General features: G+C 49.4%; 3 protein-coding genes across 4 annotated transcripts; 2 read left to right on the forward strand and 1 right to left on the reverse strand.

Annotated features, from left to right (window-relative positions):
* Positions 1–62: 62 nt before the first annotated feature.
* On the reverse strand, positions 63–2000 carry LOC131187196 (basic phospholipase A2-like). Its single transcript, XM_058161435.1, has 4 exons — positions 1961–2000; positions 1314–1458; positions 540–646; positions 63–421 (listed from the first exon to the last, which is right to left on the reverse strand). The coding sequence occupies exons 1-4, from the start codon at positions 1998–2000 to the stop codon at positions 255–257; spliced, it is 459 nt and encodes a 152-aa protein (XP_058017418.1). The 3' UTR covers positions 63–254.
* A 2518-nt stretch (positions 2001–4518) lies between these two features.
* LOC131187248 (phospholipase A2 nigroviriditoxin basic subunit B-like) lies at positions 4519–8259 on the forward strand. The gene is made up of 5 exons (XM_058161521.1): positions 4519–4649; positions 5300–5366; positions 6274–6418; positions 7244–7350; positions 8049–8259. Exons 2-5 carry the CDS (start codon positions 5321–5323, stop codon positions 8198–8200), a joined length of 450 nt encoding a protein of 149 aa, XP_058017504.1. The 5' UTR covers positions 4519–4649; positions 5300–5320; the 3' UTR covers positions 8201–8259.
* Positions 8260–9505: 1246 nt separating this feature from the next.
* On the forward strand, positions 9506–21005 carry LOC131187246 (group IIE secretory phospholipase A2-like). 2 transcript variants are annotated; one of them, XM_058161513.1, is made up of 7 exons: positions 9506–9810; positions 12380–12435; positions 12726–12858; positions 13592–13692; positions 18664–18805; positions 19645–19751; positions 20526–21005. In XM_058161513.1, coding segments are annotated over exons 1-7 (747 nt in total). In that variant the 5' UTR covers positions 9506–9808; the 3' UTR covers positions 20732–21005. The 2 variants fall into 2 exon arrangements, with proteins under 2 accessions (XP_058017496.1, XP_058017497.1); XM_058161514.1 differs by having other exon boundaries at positions 9506–9806.
* The last annotated feature ends 18 nt before the right edge of the window (positions 21006–21023 follow it).

A 21023-nucleotide genomic window follows, 5' to 3' on the forward strand; every position in this document is an offset into this window, starting at 1 on the left:
GTTTCCCCTCACACTCAGCTTAGAAGAGTCCTTTCCCAAATGTCAAATGAATGATTTAAAAGAAAAACAAATGTTTATTATACACGCTTACACCACACACACAAAGGCTTCCAATCCTTGGTTGAGGTTTGGGAGAACCTGAACACAAGTCTCTATTTACAAGCCCCCAAAAGGCCCAGGCTCTGGGAGGAGGCAGAGGCACGCTGGCCAGGCTGAATGCCGTCCATCTGGCAGCCATCAGAGCCCCCCCCCCCTCAAAACTCGGGGCCGGGAAAACACTTGGGGGTCACCTCTTTGCACATAGCTACGGGATAATGTCGCAGTTTGCGGTTGTAGGTTGGCGCTTCTCTTTTGAAGCACAAGCTGGCGTGTTTGTCGCACTCGCACGCCAAGGTGGCACACACCGTTCTGTTCTTGTACTCTGCGGGCCGGAGGAGAAGGCAGAATCAGCCCAAGGGCGGGAGGCGCATCAGACCCTTCCCAACTTTCCTCCCACCCCCTGCAAAATTGTGAATACCACAAAACCTGGGAGAACTCACTACACAGCACCCGGTTGTTGATAATCAGGTATCTGTAGTGGTCGATGTACGGGTGGCAACCTTGGCGATGCAAATTTTCGTAGCAGCAATCGTGGTTATAGCAGCACCTGGACCAGAGAGGCAAAAGTCAGATTTTGGAGAGTGAGAGAGAGAGAGAGAGCACACTTACGACCGTTGCACAATAGTGAGTTGCTACCAGTTCGCCCCAGTTCAGGTAAACCAGTAGTGGCGGCGGGAGGCTCTGTGTGAATGCGCACCCCCACAAGCAAACCAGTAGTGACGGGTTTTGTAACCCGCCCCTATTGTTGCAGCATCCCCATGGTCACGTGATCAAAATTCAGATGCTTGGTAACTGACTCACATTTATGACGGTTGCAGTGTCCCGGGGTCACGTGATCCCCTTTTCCGACTCAGTGGGGAAGCCAGATTCACTCAACAACCATGTCACTAACTCAACAACTGCAGTGACTGCATTGTACAATTTTGTGCCCAACAACTGCACACAGCTCTGGCAAGGAAGGTCACAAAAGGGGGCAAGACTCATTTAACAACCGTCTTGCTTGGCCAGGGAATCGTTGGGCTCCATTGTGATTGTAGGTCAAGGACCAGCTGTGCTGCAGAAGGCTGTTGCTCTCCTTCGTGCCTTGTCCCACAGCCAGAGGGGTTCACACGGGTGGGGGTTTGGGTGCCGCAGAAGGGCGGCCATGCCGGGAACCAGGTTCAAAAGAGGCGGGGGGGGGCCATTGGAGCCCCATGTTTGGCAGCCGCACTCACATGTCCGTGGGGTCCTTCGCCTTCCCTCGCCCGCCCTTCCCGCAGTAGCAGCCGTAGCCGTTGAAGTAGATGAGCGCGTTCTTCTGCGTGATCCGTTGGATCATCATCTTGAAGTTGAGGAGGCTGCTGGCGGTGATGGCAAACACTGTAAAGATAGGGGAAAGAAGCTAGTCCTCAAGAGGTCACCAGGAAGGACATGCAAGCCAGCATGGGTGGACTCCAACTCCCGGAATTCCCCAGCCAGCCAGCCAGCCAATCTGACCCTACCCATTTCTTTTTAAAACAAACCCTAAAACATAAATGGTTCTGCTTTTGTTTTTAAAGGGAAGGCAGGCAGAGAAGAGGTGGAGCTGAATGCGAGCAAAAACCCCAAACCGAAAAAGAAGAAAAATAAAACAGAAGGAGAAGGAAGCAAACACTGGAGAATAAAAGAAAGGGAGAAGCAGGAGAAAGCAGATCGTCCGAGAGGTGCTTTTTTGAAAAGACAATTGGAATCTCTTCCAAGAAGTTTCATTTGCCTCTTGAAAAAGCATCTTTGGGGATCAGCACGACTGAGAACCGCCGTAGACGTTTAGGGAAAGCAGATCCCTCCTCTTCTCTTCAGGGGGGGAGGTCCGTGAGAGACCCCGGAACCTACCAGCACTTACCACTCGCCCCCAGCACCATGGCTATGTGAGACAGCCTCATCTCTGGAAGTGCCTGGAGAAGGAGGAGGAGGAGGAGGAGAAACAGACGGCCGCTATCATCATTTCTACAAATAACTCATAACAGAGCTGGAAGAGACCTTGGAGGTCTTTAGTCCAACCCCCGCTCAAGCAGGAGAGCCTAGACCATTCTGGACAAATGACCATCCAGTCTCTTCTTCTTGAAGACCTCCAGTAATGGAGCACCTTCTGAAAGAAAGCCGTTCCATTGTTCTTATTATCAGGAAATTTCTCCTCAATTCTAGGTTGGATCTCTCCTAGATTAGATTATCTTTATCCCCTCAGAATCCCTGGTTAATTTCATGTCTTCTAGCATCTTCCTTACTCTTTTTGTTTGGGGGGGGGGTGTCTGCTTAAATACTATTTTCCTCTGGTTGTTTTTTTTCCCCTTTCTTTCGCTTGTTAATTGCAACCGAGCTGTTTCCCAAATCAGGGAAAACACACACACACACACACACACACACACACAGAGAGACGAGAAAAATCTCTCTCAAAGACACCCATCATTTTGGAAACCAGGAAGGCCTAGTATTAAACATTTGAAGAGTTTAAACCTTGGCAGTCTGCAAAATCCAGCAAGCATGGCAAGGAGGAAGCTGCTGATTGGCAGAGGGTACAAAGGGACTTTCACCTAAGGGGGTTTCTCCTTTTCTTACCCCCTCCCCACCTTGCAAATAGAGCCTGGAGGGGAAACCCACACCAAGACAGGCAGGAAGCAGAAGTCGGACAGGTGAGCCCTGCAATGGCTCAGCTGGGTTATACACCTTGTCCCAGGTTTAACGGGGAACCTCTCTCGGCTGGTCACCTCCCAGCTCTTTCCTCTGGTCCGGAAGGCTTCATGGGGACCTCCTGAAAGCTCAAAACCCACAGATTGGCTTGTCCAAAAGCAAAGCTGTGTGACACTCCGCCACTGGATGGAACCACCACCATTGTTCTGGAAGGCAAGGTGATTGTGATGCAAGGAACTTTGGAATGCCTGCGGGGGTGGGGGAAAGGCAGGCCATGAGAAGATCTGGACAGCTGACATTTCTGTGACGGGGCTTCCTGGGAAAATGTTCTCCTCCCCAGAAGATACAGATGGAGAGAAGAGAGCAGGAGCAGAATACAGAACAACAGAGTCAGAAAGAAGCTTGGAGGTCTTCTAGTCCAACCCTGTTACTGTTACCTTCCCACCAAAGGTGGTCCCTATTTTTTCTACTTGCATTTTTAGATGCTTTCGAAACTGCTAGGTTGGCAAAAGCTGGGACAAGTAACGGGAGCTCACCCCGTTACACGGCAGCACTAGGGATTCGAACCGCTGAGCTGCCGACCTTTCGATCAACAAGCTCAACGTCCTAGCCCCTGAGCCACCGCGTCCCTCCTAGTCCAACCCCCTGCTCAAGCAGGAGACCCAATACTATTTCACACAAATGGAGCTCTTCCTGAAAACCTCCATTGATGGAGTACCCACAACTTCTGGTGGCAAGTTGTTCCACTGATAAATTGTTCTCACTGTCAGGAAATTCCTCCTTATTTTGAGTATGGGTCTCAGAATACATTTGGAAGGGACCTTGGAGATCATCTAGTAGTCCAATCCCCTGCTCAAGCAGGAGACCCCATACCCGTGATGGTGAACCTATGGCATGCATGCCACAGGTGGCACGCGGAGCCATATCGGTGGGCACACAAGCTCAGCTCTGTGCATGCCGACCAGCTGATTTTTGGCCCTTCTGGGCACACCGGAAGTAGGGCAACAGACTGTTTCCGGCCTCCAGAGGGCCTGGAGGTGGGTGGGGAAGGTGTGTTTTTTGCTTTCCCCAGCTCCCAGAAAGGCTCTGGAGCCTGAGGAGAGCAAAAAACAGGCCTTCCAGTCCCACCAGAAGTCAGCAAAGGGTCCATTTCTGGCCTCCGGAGGGCCTCCAGGGGGGTGGGGAGGCCGTTTTCGCCCTCCCCAGGGTCCTAGAAAGCTTCTGGAGCCTGGGGAGGGTGAAAAACTGTGCCATTGCGTGCCAAAAGTGAGGGGAGCGCAGGGTGGTCACGCGCGCATGCGTGTGGGGGGGGGGCACATAGAATTATGGGTGTGGGCACGCATGCGCATGACCCAGCCACCCTGTGCTCCCCCCGCTTTTGGCACGCGAAGGCAAAAAGGTTAGCCATCACTGCCCTATACAATTCTGGGCAAGTGGCTGTCCAGTCTCCTCTTACTTAAAAGCCTCCAGCGATGGATCACCCACAACTTCCAGAAGGAAGCTGATTCACTGATTAATTGTTCTCAGTGCCAGGAAACATTTTCTTAGTTCTAGTTTAAATCTCTCTGTTTGATAATCTTCCATCTGTTACTTTTTTCCTGCCCGCAGGTGCTTCGAAAAAACTGTACAACCTCACAGGGTGGTTGTGAAATTTGTTTTTTCACCTTTGTTGAACTCTGCCAGGAACTGGGATTGCCCAAAATGCTGCAGTCAAAAATTCCCTTCTGGCTTCCTGTTTTTGGTTCTAAGAAGCACAAAAAAACTGAAAGTGAAGTAAAATTTCCGGGGTTGAATTCCTGAAAGGGGGGGGAGGTCCCTCTGGAGCCCTCTATAAACCCCTTTAGGGAGCCACGTTCGACTTCTGCAGCCCAGAATCCTCTCTGTCTGTTGCACTGCAGGAACAGGTAAGGGGGGGGACAATGAAAGGCGGGAGGGGGCCTTCACACACCCCAGCAGTGTCTTCCAATTCTCTTCCTCTGTCAAGGCAGGCATAAATTAAAATGCATTTGCAAAATTGTAAATTGCAAGGTTTCTGTCCATGCGCAGAGCACAGCTCCATTTTTCACTTCTGGTCTCCCATTCTCTGGAAAACAGAAGCCGAGGCTTCCCAGGTTTATTCTGGGATAATTTGAGGGAGTCCATGGATTAGATTAGATTTTGGATTTTTCTGGGACCCTGCCTTTATTATTTTTTACAAGTAACTCCAGGCAGTAAAGTGTTGCATCTTATGATTCTTGATGAATGTATCTCTTCTTTTATGTACACTGAGCGTGTATGCACCAAAGATACATTCCTTGTGTGTCCAATCACCCTTGGCCAATAAAAAAAATTCTATTCTATTCTATTCTATCCTATCCTATCCTAATTCTAATTCCAATTCTAATTCTAGTCTAGTCTATTCTCTAATTCCTCCTTCACACGAAGCGTTTCACCAGATGCAGAAAAGTCGCCCCTCTCCTGTATAGGTAGTCCTCAACTTACAACCATTCATTAAGTGTCCTTTAGAAGTTACAACGGCACTAAAAAAAAGGTGACTTGTGACCATTTTTCACAGTTACCACCTTTGTAGCTGAAGATGGGGCCCTCCATGCTGCTGCGGCTGCTGCTGCTGCTGACTTCTGGTAAGGTGTCAAAGGGTCTCCCACGGAGGTGGTGGGTTCTCTCTTTCTGAGGAACAGCTGGACAGCTGCCTCTCAAGGAGGGTTGTGCTGCTTTTCCTGCACCCTGCAGAGAGGTGGACTAGATGATCCTTAGGGTCTCTTCCAACTCCACCGTTCTACGATTGGGTGGCTCAGCCCAGAACCCTCCAGAAGGCGGAACTTGCAGGCGTCCAACTGAGTTCACCGATCCAAGCCGCCTTTTATTTTAATCTTGGTTTGCTGAACAAGCCACAATTAACAGGATTCACGTAATGTATCAGGGCATAAGCCAGAGTTTGGGGCTGGACTGCATAACACACTAAGCCTAACTTACAAACCAGGCTTTGCTGGGTTGGTTGGGTTGTTTTTCTGGGCTTACAATGTGGGCTCCAAGACGGATGTTAACTTTCAGGACCAGGGACAGCGGCAAACCAATGAGGGGAGCTGGCTTTTTTTTCTTTTTTCATGACTGTGGCAAATGATATCGGACATGAGTCATTTAATGGCCAAATTGTGGTCGATCCAGTTGAAGTCATAAGTCAAGGACTCTCTGTAATCCCTTCGTGCATTCACTTTGGTACGTGGGGATGAAAGCGGCAATTCTGGTCCTCAATTTCTGTATCTGCCATAGGATATCACTAAATAAATTAAGTTTCAGGCTTCTCCAAACTTGACCACTTTTAAGACTTGTGGATTTCAACTCCCAGAATGGCTGACTGAGGAATTCTGGGAGTTGAAGTTCACAAACCTTAAAAGTGGCATGTTTGGAGCCCCTTTGGTTTAAGGGCCAAGCCACGAAGTCCTGGTTCACACTAGACCAGAACAAACCCACAAATCTAGTCTGGGATACTTCTCAATTCCTGGGATTTCAACCACCATTGTTTCCTAGAGCTGACCACGACCCACGGAGATTTGCTACAACTCTGCCGCATGATCACCCAACTGACCGGCAAGAAGGCTATCCCGTTTTATTCTACCTATGGGTGCTACTGCGGCCTAGGAGGCAGAGGGAGGCCCAAGGATGCCACAGACAGGTAAGGGGGTGACCCACCGCCATGTCCCCCTCTCTGCAAAGCTGGTGAGCCTCCAGAGATGCTGGGACTCCAAATCCCAGAATTCCCTCTGAAAAATGTTTGAAAGACCCCACGGAGGCCAAAGGGGAAAGAGAGGGCGGGGCAGGATGCTTCCTGGGAGACTCCCCAGGAGTGAAACGCTCCTGGTTAAGACCGCATCGCCTGATCTGGTAGCGATGGCAGCGGGTGGTTCGGAGAACCGGTAGCAAAAAACCCTGCCACCACCCATGGCCGGCTGAGCCACGCAATCATCAGAGGCTTTTTTTTACTTTTAAAAGCATTTTTTCTTCAGCCAAAAAAATGCTTTTAAAAGTTTAAAAAAAAAGCCTCTGACAATCGTGCGTCTCAGTTGGGATCGTCAGAGGCTTTTAAAAGCATTTTTTCTACAACTTCTTCAGCCGAAGAGGTAGTAGAAAAAATGCTTTTAAAAGGCTCCTCTGATGATCCCAGCTGAATTGCCCGATCGTCAGAGGCTTTTTTCTTCTTTTAAAGGCAAAAAAAAAAAAGGCCTTTTCTTTACTTTTAAAAGCATTTTTTTTGCCTTTAAAAGGAAAAAAGCCTCTGACGATCGGGCAACTCAGCTGGGATCATCAGAGGAGCCTTTTAAAAGCATTTTTTTTACTACCTCTTCCTGAGAAGTTGTAGAAAAAATACTTTTAAAAGTAAAAAAAGAAGACGTTGGCCACGCCCACCCAGTCACATTACCCCCCAAGCCACGCCCACAGAACCGGTATTAACAAATTTTACATTTCACCACTGAGACACCCCGTTTGCCTTCCCCCCCAGGTGTTGTCAGTGGCACGACTGCTGCTATGGCCAGCTGGAGAAGTGGGGGTGCCATCCCAAGTCCACCCGCTACAGCTACAGTTACTACTGGGGGCGGATCCAGTGTGGTGAGTTGCCTTGGGTGCTTGCAGGAGCTCTTTTCGGGCACGCACACACACGCACAAACACAGGGCTTCTGTTCCTGGGCACAGCTAGCCCCACAGTGGGGACCAGATTTTCTGTCGCTAGCAAGGTGAGTCTTTGCCGTGGTGGTTAAGCAAATCACTGCAGTTGCTAAATGAATCACACGGTCGTTAAACGAATCCAGCTTCCCTCATTTGACCATGCAAGAAAGATTGTAAAATCAGGTCGGTCAGGGGAGTGACCTGATTAATGACCTTCATGAATTACTACCGTGAGCATTACCGCCGTAACTCAAAAACTACCTATAATTATTTCATTCTTCTACTCTTTTATTTTATTCTTCTATTACTTGACTTTCACTCTGTTTCAAATTCCTTTTCATTTCTTTGTGAAACCGCCCATGGTGAGATGAGCGGCAAATAAATTTAACTTAATAATAACTGAGAGCCAAGCCCCTCCCCTGCCTTTCACTCCCGAGGGGGCTGCGGCACCTCAAAAGGGAAGGGTGAGATTGAGGGGGGCTGTGAAGGGAGGCTGGTGCCAGTGCCAGGGTGGGCACCTTTACCAAAGACCCCCAATCCGAAGGGTGCTTCCGTCTCACGGCCTTGTGCAAAACCTCTTCCTTGGGGCTCCTTCCTCCACCAAGACTGGGCTCCCCTCTCGTGGGGCTCTTCTATTGCAGGCAGGGGTGCCAACTGGTGCCAAGAAGGGATCTGCAGCTGTGACCGGGGGCTGGCGCTGTGCCTGAAGGAAAACGTAGGCCAGTACCGGAAGAAATACACCTTCTACCCGAACTTCCTCTGCAGGGGACCGTCTCCCTCCTGCTCATCATGACTGGAGGATCTTGCCTGGCAGGTTGCCAAGCGTACCAAACCAAAGAACAAGAAATAAAAAAACCCTTCTTAAACTCTCTTGTCCTTGCATGGGGAGGCTCTGGGCTGACACCTCCAAGACACATAATTTTCACAAGAAAAGGGAAGGCGACTTAGTGACCTGAAGTTTGGGGCTGAGAGGGCAAGTTGGGGGCGGGGGGGGGGCGTTGTATCTGATGGACTAATCTGTCTGCACTTACACAAAAGTAAGACTGGTGGGGTCCTTGGTGCTCTCTGAACCTGGCAGTTTCCTTGCAGACGTTTCATGACCCAAGTAGGGACCATCATCAGTGCTGAAAGGAAGGGAGGTTGGAGGAAGAGGAGGAGGAGGAGGAGGAGGAAGAGAAGAGAAAAGAGGAGGACTGTAGGGTCCTTGGTGCTCTCTGAGCCTGGCGGTTTCCTTGCAGATGTTTCATGACCCAAGTAGGGACCATCATCAGTGCTGAAAGGAAGGGAGGTTGGAGGAAGAGGAGGAGGAGGAGGAGGAGGTGGAAGAGAAGAGAAGAGAAAAGAGGAGGACTGTAGGGTCCTTGGTGCTCTCTGAGCCTGGCAGTTTCCTTGCAGACATTTCATGACCCAAGTAGGGACCATCATCAGTGCTAGGAGGGAGGGAGGAGGAGGAGGATGGGGTCCTAGCTGCTCAATTCTGGTCGTAAATCAAGGGCCACTGCATTAAATTTCAGGATTTCCTCCTAAAGGATTAATCTGAATACAGGGGGCTTATCAGGACACACACCCTTTCAAGGTTTCCAAAACTTTTCATTAGAGTTACAAAACGCAGCACGGGGAAGAAGCAAAAAGTAATTTGGCTGTTTTAAGGCCTTAAAAGTCCTAGGACTAATTCCTTGACTTGGGGCCTCATTTTACCCCAAACACCTGGCACACCCAGATTAAGAAAATGCCCTGCGGTCAGGTGGACCCAACAGAGAAACTGCCCGGCCTTAATGGATCCTATTCGAGAGGTGCAAAGGTCCACCCTAATCTCACCCACGAGAAACACGCCCCCTCCCACTCCCTTTGAGCCTCGGCAGGCCTGTTTAACAGCCACAAAGGTGTGACTGGCACCGGTGGGCATTCAGCTGCAGGCTGTGTGGTGGGGGGGCTGAAAATTCTCCCCAAACACCCCCTGCCCCGCCCCCCCCCCGCCCGGTGTGAAAACCTGGCTTGCAAAACAGAAGCTCTTTGCAAAACAAAACTTTCCATCCCTCCGTCCTCCTTGCCCATTTCCGGGACCGAACCCGTAACAGGAAAGAGCCGGGTGATGAAAGACGCCTGCGGTGGGGCCAGCCGCTGACTTTTGCCACCCGAGTGGACGAAAGGGCGGATTTCTTGCTTGGTGACAGGAAGGGAAATTTGGCTGGAGAGGTTTCTGAAGATGGCCCTCCAGATGAAAGGATCACCTGCTCGGAGGAATGGGGAAGCAGGTGCCCTCCCTCCCTCCCCTCCCCTCCCCTCCCCATAAAATCTGCCAGCTGCGTCTTGGGGGGGGCAGAGAAGCAGAAGGAGCTTGGAGGGAGAAGACGGGGTGCTTCCACACACCCCCAACGCTGACACAAAGGCTGCCAGGTGTATGTAAGTATCCACACCTTTGCTCTTTCCCACTGCCTCTCTTCTCTTCTGGACCCTGGCTATCCTTATGCAGGGACTTCCTCGACTTACAACCATTCGTTTAGTGACCTGTCGAAGTTACAGCAGCACCGAAAAAAGGGACTTGCAGCGTCCCCACTGCGACCTGATCAAAATTCGGAGGCTTGGCAACTGGCATGTACTTATGTCGGTTGCAATGTCCAAAATTTCTGTTGTTTAAGCGAGACGGTTGTGAAGTGAGTCTTGGCCCATTTTACCACCTTTCTTGCCAGGGTTATTGTTTTTTTTTTAATAAGTTTTTTATTTATGACACGACACAACACAACACAAAACTCCTAACATACATTCCCTTTTTACAACTGTTTCGTAGTGGTGATCTCCTAATATTTACATTTTCTCCCAATTCCCTTTATAATATTTATATCCTTCTTGTCCCATTATCCCTTATTACTCTATAATTCCTATCACTTATAATATTAAATGTATACATTTCATACACTATCTTACAGACATCCTGCACTTATTGTTCCTTCCCTTTCATTACTAGTCATTTTTTCTCATCTCCAGCCACTCGTACCATTTATCCCATATTACATAATATTCTGTATCTTCCTAATTTCTTTTGTTAATTTGTCCATCTCGGCACAATCTAAGATTTTCTTTATCAGTTCTTCCTCTGTTGGTGTATTTCCTTTTTTCCAATTTTGTGCGTATGAAATTCTTGCGGCCGTTATGATATGTAAGATTAAGTATTTTATGTCTTTGGTATAATGTCTTCTTGCCAGGGTTGTTAAGTGAATCACTGCAGCTGTTACCTTAGCCACACGGTTGTGAAGAGGCACGGCGTGAATTATTCCGCTCGCTGGAACTAAATTCTGGAATTTAGTTTTGGAAGCATAATTTCTGGAAGCAAAAGATCTGGAGGAGTCATAAAATAAACCCAGCATTTGTGCACAATCAGGAGAGGAGCAAACCCCACCCCCACCCCATTTTAATGGGTTTCAAGTGTTCGGTCGCACCCAGTTTTTTAAAACTACTTAAAACTTTTCAAGACGCCCGGACGGTCTTACTTAGATTTGGCTCCGGTAACACCCACCCGAAATATTTTTTTCCTGGGAGAGAGGGAAAAAAACCAGCTTTGTTTGGCTATCAGTGGCCTGTCCAGACAGTAAAATTATTCCCGTTTTGCGGCCACCCTTGTTGTGACTTTCTCTGGCCTTCTAAAAGCAGGTGGGCTGAGTCCTGAGTCCTGAGCCGTCTTCTTGGATCCCAGGAGAAATTTATTTTTCATACGTTCCATTTATTAAATGTAATGTGCCTGCCCACCCCGGGTGGCTGACAAAACATCGTTCTAGATTGAAACAATTAGCAGGATAAATGTGAGGGAACAAATGAGATAATCTGGATTAAAAACAAAAGAAGAGCAAAGAACAAAGACGTCTGGATGCGGAACTGGGGTCAAAATCATTCCCCTTCTTCACAGGTCAAGCTTCTTCTTCACTGGGCCAAAGGAACGGACTCTTAATGGCTTCCTTTGGGGAAACCGAGTCACCTGTGCTACTGCAAGACCTCCAGGCGGTTTTGATTTTAACTCAACAACTGCCCAGTTCACTTAACAACTGTGGCAAGAAAGATCATAAAGTCGGGAAAAAAAATCTCACTTATCAAATGTCTCACTTAGCAGCAGGAATTTTGGACTCAGTTGTGGTTGTAAGCTGAGGATTACCCTTTAACGCCCCCAGCTAGGGTCCCTTCGTTCCCCTCTTCGAGGTCACAGCCTCCCTCCATTTTTTAGGGTCAGGGGAGCCTCAACCAATCTGTTGAAGATGAACCAGGAATGTCCCTTGGCCAGCTTATCCGTTGTCAAAAAAGGTCACACTGGCAAGAACAAATCTAATAAATTTTTAAAAATGAATTTTTCTACCATGGCTAGGTTTCAAAACAAGAGCGGCCAGCCATTTGACTGGGATGGTGCAAGTTCTCCTGCCTTGGGCAGTGGGGTGGACTAGATGACCTCCAAGGTTCCTTCCAGCCTTCAGATTCCATGATCCTAAAATTAAGCCCTTTATCTCTGCCATCCATTTTTCATTTCTCAAATTATTTTGGCCAATATTTAATGTTCGAGGGGCGTCAGATATTTTTTTGGGAGGAAGGAAGCAGAAACAGCCCCAAAGCCTTCCCTCCTCCCTCCATAAATCGGATGCCCCTCGAACGTTAAATATTGGCCAGAATAATTTGAGACCCGAAGGTGTGGAGGCAGGACTGAAATCCAGCAGGTTCTGACAGGTTCTGGAGAACTGGTAGCAGAAATTTTGAGCAGTTCGGAGAACTGGAAAATACCACCTCTGGTTGGCCCCAGAGTTGGGTGGGAATGGGGATTTTGCAGTATCCTTCCCCTGGAGTGGGGTGGGAATGGGGATTTTGCAGTATCCTTCCCCTGCCACGCCCACCGAGCCACCCTCACAGAACCAGTAGTAAAAAAATGTGTATTTCACCACTGTGTGGAGGTCATAAACCAGAACGAAGGACATTAATGCGGCCTGCTTGTTTCCAGGTCCGGATTCAAGAGGATGAAGACTTTCTGGACGGTGGCCGTGTTGCTGGTCAGCGGTGAGTGAAGCAGAGAGGGGGGGAAAATAAATACAGGAAGATCGCGCAGATAATTCTGCCTTCTTCACAGGAGGCAAACAGGTGGTTAAAACTTGACTAACGACCAACATCAGGGCAAGAAAGTCCATCGTTGAGCGAGGCATCCTGTGACCCACATCTAACCTTACAATCTGGATTTTTTTGCCATGGTCGTTAAGCGAGGCATAGCTGTATCTGCCATTAACCGTTCAGAGAAGCGGAGAAGGCGGCGCTTCTCCTCAGGGGTTGAGGGCTTCTCTGTCTTTTTCAAGCCGAGGGGAGCCTGATCGAATTCGGGAGGATGATCAAGGAAGAGACGGGGAAAACTGCCTTCCCCTCCTACACCTTCTACGGGTGCTACTGCGGCCTGGGGGGCAAAGGCCGGCCACGGGACGCCACTGACCGGTAAGCTGCTCATGTCCATGACTGTCACCCCCCTCCCCGAAGCCCCTCCAGGTTTTGGGCTGCAGAGGAAGCCTTCTTCCCTTCAATGGGGGGGGGGAGGCTGAAAGAAATTTGGACACTCGGCAACTGACTCGTATTTATGACAGTCGCGCTGCCTGGGGATGGGGGGTGTCACGCGATCCCCTTTTGCAACCTCTGGACAAGCAAAATGAAGGGGGAAGCCAGATTCGCCCCACAACTGCATTGCTAACGGAAGAACTGCAGTGACACAGTTCACAACTGTGGCACGAGAAGTCGTAAAATGGGGCAAAGCTCACTTAACTGTCTCAGTTGGCAATGGAGGCTTGGGGCGCCATTGTGGCCGTAAGTCAGGGACCCCCTGTATTTGTATGAGATCCCTGATCTGCTCTCCACTCTCCACATTATTTCCCATCGTCCCCCAATCACCCATCCAGGGAGATTCGGAGCTCCAGATGTTGGAAAGCTTGTGTACACACACACACACAAATACACAACAAACACACAGATGGATCACTCTGGCCTCTGCAAAGTATCTCTTTCGCGTCTGTTCTCAGAAAGGCTCTCGGGGCTTGGGGCCCCTCTCTGCTGGACTGGTGGCAGTGACCCCAGAACCTTTCCCAATCTTGGGGTGCAGGCATCTCATCACCCCCATTGCTGGACAGGGGGCCCTCTTTCGGCTAACTCCCTCCCTCCTTCTCCCTCCCTCCTCCAGCTGTTGCTTGATGCACGACTGCTGTTACGAGAATCTGACTGACTGCCACACCAAAACGGACCCCTACGATTACAGCCGGAAGAACGGGGTCATCCTCTGCGGTGAGTAGGCTGCCCGGGTTCAAATGTTTTCCGAGCCAGAACCAAGCTGGGTGCAAAACTCAGGCTGTCCACTAGGGGGCTTGCAATCGGGATTCCCTGCATCTCTGCTGCCCTCTGGTGGCCAGGCTCATGAGAAGACAGGCTGAGCCCTGGGAAAGGGTGGCCAGGATTAAGCAGGGCTTTGTTCTCCTTGCAGAAGGGAGCACCTGGTGCAAGGCGCAGATTTGTGTGTGCGACAAGGCCGCGGCAATCTGCTTCCGAGACAATCTGGACACGTATAACAAACGATACCAGTTTTACAGGAACTCCAACTGCAAGGAGGGTCCAAAGAAATGCAACGTTTCCGCAGGCTAGGAAAAAAGCCCCCTCTCAATTTACACAATCCTAGTTGCATTGCCCTGTTTTTCCGAATGCAACACCGGTTAATAAACAGGCACCAGCTTTGCACAAACGATTGGCTTGCGGCCTCTCTTATTACGCATCTTTGTGTAAAGCGCACAGACGAGATAGGAACCCTGCCTGGCCTGTTGCCCAATCAAGATTTTCTGATCCCCTTGTTGCCAGTTTGGGACCTTCAGCCAATTAACATTCTAGTCCTCAAGGTTCTGGATAAAGGAATTAGTAGAAGGATTCCTTCCACTGAGCCAGGATACAGAATGAAGTTCAAAACCTGGGGACCGAAACAGGAGATGCGAAGAGAGGCTTTGCCCCAGAGCAGCTTAAAACAACCCATTTAAGATTTTAGTCCTCGTGGAACCCCTTTGGGTAGTGAGTGACACATTTCCGCTTCCACAAAAAAAAAGGGGGGGGAAAAAAAGGTTTTGCAGTGGAGGGAGAAAGATTTTACCAGGGGAGAGGGAGGCCTGGATCTCTTTTCACATCACTTCCCAGAGAGCAGGAGTGGCTGATGGGCAGGGTGGGGGTGGGGTGGGGTGGGGTGGATCTCTGCATCAGACCTCTTACTCCCCATTACAAACCTTCCTGCCAGAGGGATCTTTTGTTTATATTGCGGTTTTTACAACCTACCTGGGCACATTCCCCCCCTTGTTTTTTATGTTCCAGGCTGCTGATTCCACGCTTAATTAGGGGTGCCCAAAATAAACACACTCACAAGGAATTGTTGGCACAGCTGGCATCGCACACGCAGAGGGAAGAGCTTTCTGTTTGCTTTTCCTGGGCTGCTTAAAACAGCTTCCTGGGGTGTGGGCACGGGACACCCCCACGTGGGCTTCGTGATCTCATTCCTGGCTCTGGCTGAGAGGAGCACTGGAAGCGGGACGGCTGATTTGGTAGCCTTACAGCAGTTCGTTTAGTGACTGCTGGAAGTTACAACAGCACCGAAAAAAGAGTGACACGTGACTGTTATTCACACTTAACGTCCGTTGCGGTGTCTTTTGCGACCTTCTGAACAGCAGAGTCACTTACCGACCGTGATACTAACAATATAACTGCGAGGATTCACTTAACAATGGTGGCAAGGGAGGACGTAAAATGGGGCAAAAGTCCCATGACGACTATCTTGGGCTCAATTATGGCCATGAGCCGAGGACCACCACCACCACCTCTCGTATGCAAGGAAAGCATGGCGGAGAAGCTACAAACACGCACGCCTGCCAAAAGGGAAAACGAGTCTGGAAGTCGTCCGGAAGCTGCCCATATTTTAAAAGTTCCCACAAAAATAATCCAAAAACAAAAAGAATGCAAAGAACTCTTTGCTAGGCTCACTTTTAGGGACCCAAATAACGCACCCCCTAAATGCCCAGAGAAAGAGGTAGAGACACCGGAGGGGAGACGATGCCCTCACAGCCCTGAGATTAACCAACGGGGAAATTTGCATCCAGTTGCCAAGGTTTTCATGGCGGCCACACCTGCAGCTCCACCCGAGGTCAGACTGGAGCCACGGACCAGTTTCCCCAGTTCCACCAGGTTGGAATGTTGCCAGGGGTTGAAAAGCCATCAAAGATCCTTTAAGGATAAAGACCGAGCAAACGTCTCCTTATCTTCTCGGTTCCTCCTCCTCCAAGTGCTTCCTTTAAACTTTCGCCCCGCTGACTTGTGGGTTGGACATTGGATACTATCCGAGTCCTTCAAGGTCTTGAGGCTTTCATGGGCTCCCCGTGGTCAAGAACTTGGGAAGCTGTGTTGGCAACTGAGAAGAAGGGAACATGGAGATCTCGGAGGTCTTAGGGCATCCTTCTTTGGCCCAAAGCACAACTACGGATGGGTGATGCTAGAAGATCCCAGAGCAGACCTTATCTGGAGTGTGACATGGCTGCTCATGAACTTCTGGACCAGATCAGAAGGAACGTTCTGTCAGACATCATCTGCGTGGTGGACTTATTTCCGTCTCCTCTGCACTGGGCAGACCACAACTGAAGCCCTGGCTGGTTCTGGGCACCCCATTTCTAGCAGAATATGGGCAGATTAATACCGATCCAGAGGAAGGAAACAGATGGCTCTGAGATTTGAGGGAAGGATTTAGAAAAACCGGCTGGAGGAATGGAGATGTTTAAAGTGCAGAAGAAGAGAAGAACTCAGGGAAAACAAGATGCTGGTTTTTAGATACCAGAAAAGAAACCAACAAGAAAGATGTTCAGGAAGTTATCCACAAGGATTAAATTTGGATTAATCCAAATCTGGATTAAAAAAAATTCAGATCTAAATTGCAATTAGCAGGATTACATACAGGATTAAATGATTTACAATCATCCGATTAGGGGACCATTTGAAATTATAACGGTCTCGGACCACACTATGAAAAGCTGCAGCTGCGTCTGGTCGGTTTGTTGCAGAGATGGGCTTTGTGGTCCTTTCGAAACAGGGTTTGCTGGGCTGCATAATTTCCGAACCACAAGACGGGCAGATTGTGAGAAGGTTAAACTTCAGGATCCAGGACAGCAGCTGCATCTGGCCCTCAAAAATCCCCCACAAATCGGATCTGCCACTCCAAGCCCACCACAAACTGAGTTGCTTCTCCGAGTGTGACCTTCTCTGGGGTTGCTGACTTGGGAGGCGTTGCGTAGCTTATAGCCTCGGAGCTTTATGGAAGGACCCTGGAGAAGATGGACCTGGTTGTCCATCCTGGTTTTGCACACTCCCTCTGAAAACACGTGGCTGATGCCTGCAGGCACCGCCGGGTGAGCCGTGTCTTTTGATCGGAGGCTGACAGATCCAGGGGTTGCTCTGACGAAGGTTGAACCTTTCTAGCTGTCATGGAAAAGAAAACAACTCTTGCTCGACTTGTGACGCTCATGGCATTCGATTCAGAGCCACCCCGAGCCGGTGTGGACTGAAACTCCATTGCCCTGGAAGCATCCACCGGTTGGACTTCCTCTGGAAGTGGAGTTAACCAGCTGGAGGGGGCTGGACTAGAAGACCTCTAAGGTCCCTCCCAACCCAAGGCTTTCTGTCTGGTGTGCTGCTCCTTCCAGGAAGAGAGAGGGCACCTCACCATCTCCAGAATGGCCGGTCCGCTCTGTGGCAGCAGCCCCATCTTTCTCCTCTGCGGTGAGTCTGACAGATGGAGGGGAGGGAGGGAAGGAGGGAGGGAGGAAAGGGGTGGGCGAAGCAAAGGATGAGGCAGAACCCAGCAGCGTTTTCAAGATCCATCGGTTGTTCAAGGAATATTATTCCAACACCGCAGATTAGGGAGAATCGCCCAAAAGAAATAAGCTTTACAGCTCAGTAAAGGAATATCTGTAGCTGGGGGTTGAAATGAGAAGTCCTGGGTGCTCTCCGAGCTGGGAGATTTCCTTGCGGACATTTCATGACCCAGCTAGGTAACGTCTTCAGTAATGCTACCTAGTTTGGTAATGAAACACCTGCAACAAGACAACCAAGCTCCGAGGACAAAGGACCCCCTTCTATGGCTCAAGGTGATCCAAGAGCTGCCCAATTTTGTTCCAGCTGGTGCAGAGCTCACTTCCTTTGAGAACAAAGTGAGGGAGGAGAAATATCCCATTTGTGAACTGCCCCCCAGTCTCATTGGGGCTGGGGCCAAAAAACCCCCACAATTTTCTGAAAACACACAGTGCTATTTCACACTGTGGAACTAAAAGCAAAATAATTCCTGGGGCGAAGGGAGAAATATTTATCCAAAACAGAGGAGAGAGCCAAGGCCTCTACGAAAGACAGGCAGGACACGAAACAACGGATGGAAACTCATCAAGGAGAGAAGCAGCCGAGAACTCAGGAGGAATTTCTTGATGGTAATAAGGACAATCAATTGGTGGAACAAAGTTGTGGGGCTCCATCACGGGAGATCTTCAAGAAGCGGCTGGACAGCCGTTTGTCCGGAGTGGTTGATGGCCTCCTGCCTTGAGCAGGGGAGTTGGACTAGAGCAGACCGTGGACCACTGGTGGTCTGTGAGAAAATTTTGGTGGTTATTTGCATTTTTTATATTGCACTGAATACTATTTATCTTTTTTAAAAATTCATATTACTGGTCTGCTGGATTTAAAAGTATGAATTTAGTGGTCCCTGAGGTCTGAACCTTGGGGGGGGGGTGTCGGGGCAAAGAATGCCAAAGGCTCCCACCCTTTGGAACGAACTTCCCCATGGACTTCGGCCACTGCCGGACCTTCGGACTTTCCGCCAAGAACTGAAGACCTATTTGTTTGTTCGCGCAGGACTGGCATAGGATTTTAATAGGATTTTAATTAGTCTCAATGTTTTAACATTTTAAAATTTGGGTTTTATTCTAAATGTTTTAATTCGGCCATTTGTAAAATAAGTTTTTTAAATTATGGTTTTATGTGTATCCTGTTGTTGTTTTTATCATGGCTGTAAACCGCCCTGAGTCCTTCGGGAGAAGGGCGGTATAAAAATTTAATAAATAAAATAAAATAAAATAAAATAAATCCTTTGATCAGGAAGCAAGGAAGCATCACCCGGGGACAGGGTGGTGGGGGCATTGCCCGCGAGAGCCGCTCGGCTGTGGCGACCGATACCCCTTGCTCTTGCTCTTGCAGTTCTGGTCTTTGCCAGTGCCAATTTGATCCAGTTTGGACGGATCATTGAACACTTGACCGGAAGACACGCCCTCATTTACAATGGCTACGGCTGCTACTGCGGATGGGGGGGCTCCCGGCAGCCGGTGGATGCTACTGACTGGTAAGGGAAGGGGGGGCGTTTAGGGGGTGACCTGGGAGGGGTCCTAACTTCTCCTGAGCCCCCCACCATTCATTTCTCAGAAGACAGAAAGCAAGCTGGCACCTCCACTCGGCTCGGCTATTTCCCCCCATCAGGCGATTGCAAGTAGTCTTCGCCTTACAACAGTCCATTTAGTGACCGTCCGAAGTTATGTGATCAACATTCAGATGCTGGGCAATTGATTCATATTTATGACAGTCTCAGTGTCCCAGGGTTGCGTGATCCCCTTTTGCGACCTTCTCGCAAGGACAGTCAATGGGGAAGCCAGACTGACTTAACAGGTTAACAACTGCAGTGAGTCACTTAACCAATGGGGCAAAAGTCATTTAATAACTGTCTCACTTAGCGACATAAATTTTGGGCTGTTGTGGTCGTAAGCCGAGGACTGCCTACACTAGAACAATGAAGTGAATGATGACAAAGGAACACAATGAAAATAAATACAGCAATACGATCAATTCTGAATAATATGAATCAAGAGATGGGAGTTTTGTGTCTAAGCTGGTGCGTCTGCCGCTCAAATGGTTTTTAAATGGAAGAATGTCCCCAAAATTAATAATAATAATAATAATAATAAAACCCAGGTGGAACAGCCCCAGGTCCCGAGGGTGACCTTAGACAAAGGATTACCTGTGAAAACCACAATGCAGCTCACATTTTCAGAGTTTGCTTAGTCAATATTGACCCAGGCAGGCACCCAATGGCCACCAGAGGCCGAAAGGGAAATGCTGACGTTATCTGGTGGGATTTGGCGAGCAGCACCTCAGCCGCACAATTGTGGGTCTGTTTTTTGCTTCCAGGTGTTGCCGAGTTCACGACTGCTGCTATCAGGCCCTGTCACTCCGTCGCTGCAAACCCAAAATGGAGAAATATTTCTACTCCGTCGGGAAAGACACCATCACTTGTGGTACGTGACAGCACAAACCACGTTGCCATGGGGGGGCCAAGTTTCCAGGGTCTACCCTAAAAGCCAGACTGGCTGGGGATGCTGGGCTTTGAAGTCCACAGGGCTGGAGGGGGCCAGGAGGATCCTCTGATTCCAGCCCTTTGCAACACGCAGCCCAGGGACTGCATTCACATATAGTATTACAGGCAGTTCTCGACTTGCGACGGGTTGTGACTGACTAGATTTTACGCAAACATAGCTGTCCTTAAGTGAACTCATTGTCCACAATGGGCTTTTTTTTTTTTGCCTGAAAATAAACAATTTTGAGCAAAGAAACAAAAATCACAAATTGAGGCCACAGGTCTGCAGGATGCTTGCAAACGGCCGTAAACGCAGATTGGTTGCTGAACAGCCAAAACATATTCCTGAAATCTATTTGCCCCTCATTTCACTGTGGGGATAAAATGTTAGCAGCAGGGCAGGCATCGGGATTTTGAATCTGGGTCCTCAGTCTTTTTTTTTTTTTGGGGGAGGGGGTAGAATTACATCGCAGCTTCAAACCGTCACTAAGCAACCAGTCATTAAGCGAGGACCACCAGTAGAATCTTTTCTCCCCCAATTTCTTTTTGATGAAGCATTTCTCCCAGGGGTGCTATTTAAGAACCGCCTCTCCAAATCCAGGGAAAAGCCCAGTCGGGAGAGATGGGCTCCCAGTTTTGGAGGGTCACAGGTCAGAACCAGGCGAGGAAAGACCCCCCCCGTGGACCCCCCTCCTCTCCCCTTTCTTCTTCCCAGGTAGGGAAACCGAATGCCGGCGGCAAACCTGCGAGTGTGACAAAGCAGCAGCCCTCTGTTTCCGCCGCTCCATGTTTCAGGACCGATACATCACCTACCCGAATATCTTGTGCCAAGGACCCACGCCGCCCTGCCAGGGTGTCTGCCACCGCAAAGGGGGGCTGAGGCCGGCCCTTCCGAGCTCGGGATGCCCACGGGGGCCATGAAACCACCCTGTCCCTGAACTGCCTTCTCTTTGCGAGTCTCCAAATTGTGTCTTCTTGTGCAATAAAGCGATGGTTCAAAGTTACGACAAAAATAGCAATTGACTAAATCCGGGGGGTGGGTGGGAGGGTGGGGGTTGGCTCTGGCATCCCAGAAGCGCTGATGTCTTCCCTTCCGAAACTAGTCAGAGGCATTTTCATGGCAGGGCAGTTCCCCCCAGGGAGGAGACCCACTTATCAATAGATCCCCGATGCATATTTTAGGAAGAGTTGGAGAGAAGGAAACGCAGAAACT

Source organism: Ahaetulla prasina, chromosome 18, assembly GCF_028640845.1.
Source record: "Ahaetulla prasina isolate Xishuangbanna chromosome 18, ASM2864084v1, whole genome shotgun sequence".
NCBI classification, from domain to species: Eukaryota; Metazoa; Chordata; class Lepidosauria; order Squamata; family Colubridae; genus Ahaetulla; species Ahaetulla prasina.

What these genes read in the sequence shown, in the direction of transcription:
- LOC131187196 (XM_058161435.1), bottom strand. Translation starts at nt 2,000, where the DNA reads ATGAGGCTGTCTCACATAGCCATGGTGCTGGGGGCGAGTG. An exon ending in CATGGTGCTGGGGGCGAGTG is followed by an intron (nt 1,459 to 1,960) that starts GTAAGTGCTGGT and finishes CTATCTTTACAG; the next exon opens with TGTTTGCCATCACCGCCAGC. An exon ending in CAACAACCGGGTGCTGTGTA is followed by an intron (nt 422 to 539) that starts GTGAGTTCTCCC and finishes TCCGGCCCGCAG; the next exon opens with AGTACAAGAACAGAACGGTG.
- LOC131187248 (XM_058161521.1), top strand. Translation starts at nt 5,321, where the DNA reads ATGGGGCCCTCCATGCTGCTGCGGCTGCTGCTGCTGCTGACTTCTG. An exon ending in CCCAAGGATGCCACAGACAG is followed by an intron (nt 6,419 to 7,243) that starts GTAAGGGGGTGA and finishes CTTCCCCCCCAG; the next exon opens with GTGTTGTCAGTGGCACGACT. An exon ending in CTGGGGGCGGATCCAGTGTG is followed by an intron (nt 7,351 to 8,048) that starts GTGAGTTGCCTT and finishes CTTCTATTGCAG; the next exon opens with GCAGGGGTGCCAACTGGTGC.
- LOC131187246 (XM_058161513.1), top strand. An exon ending in GGCCGTGTTGCTGGTCAGCG is followed by an intron (nt 12,436 to 12,725) that starts GTGAGTGAAGCA and finishes GTCTTTTTCAAG; the next exon opens with CCGAGGGGAGCCTGATCGAA. An exon ending in CCGGTGGATGCTACTGACTG is followed by an intron (nt 18,806 to 19,644) that starts GTAAGGGAAGGG and finishes TTTTGCTTCCAG; the next exon opens with GTGTTGCCGAGTTCACGACT.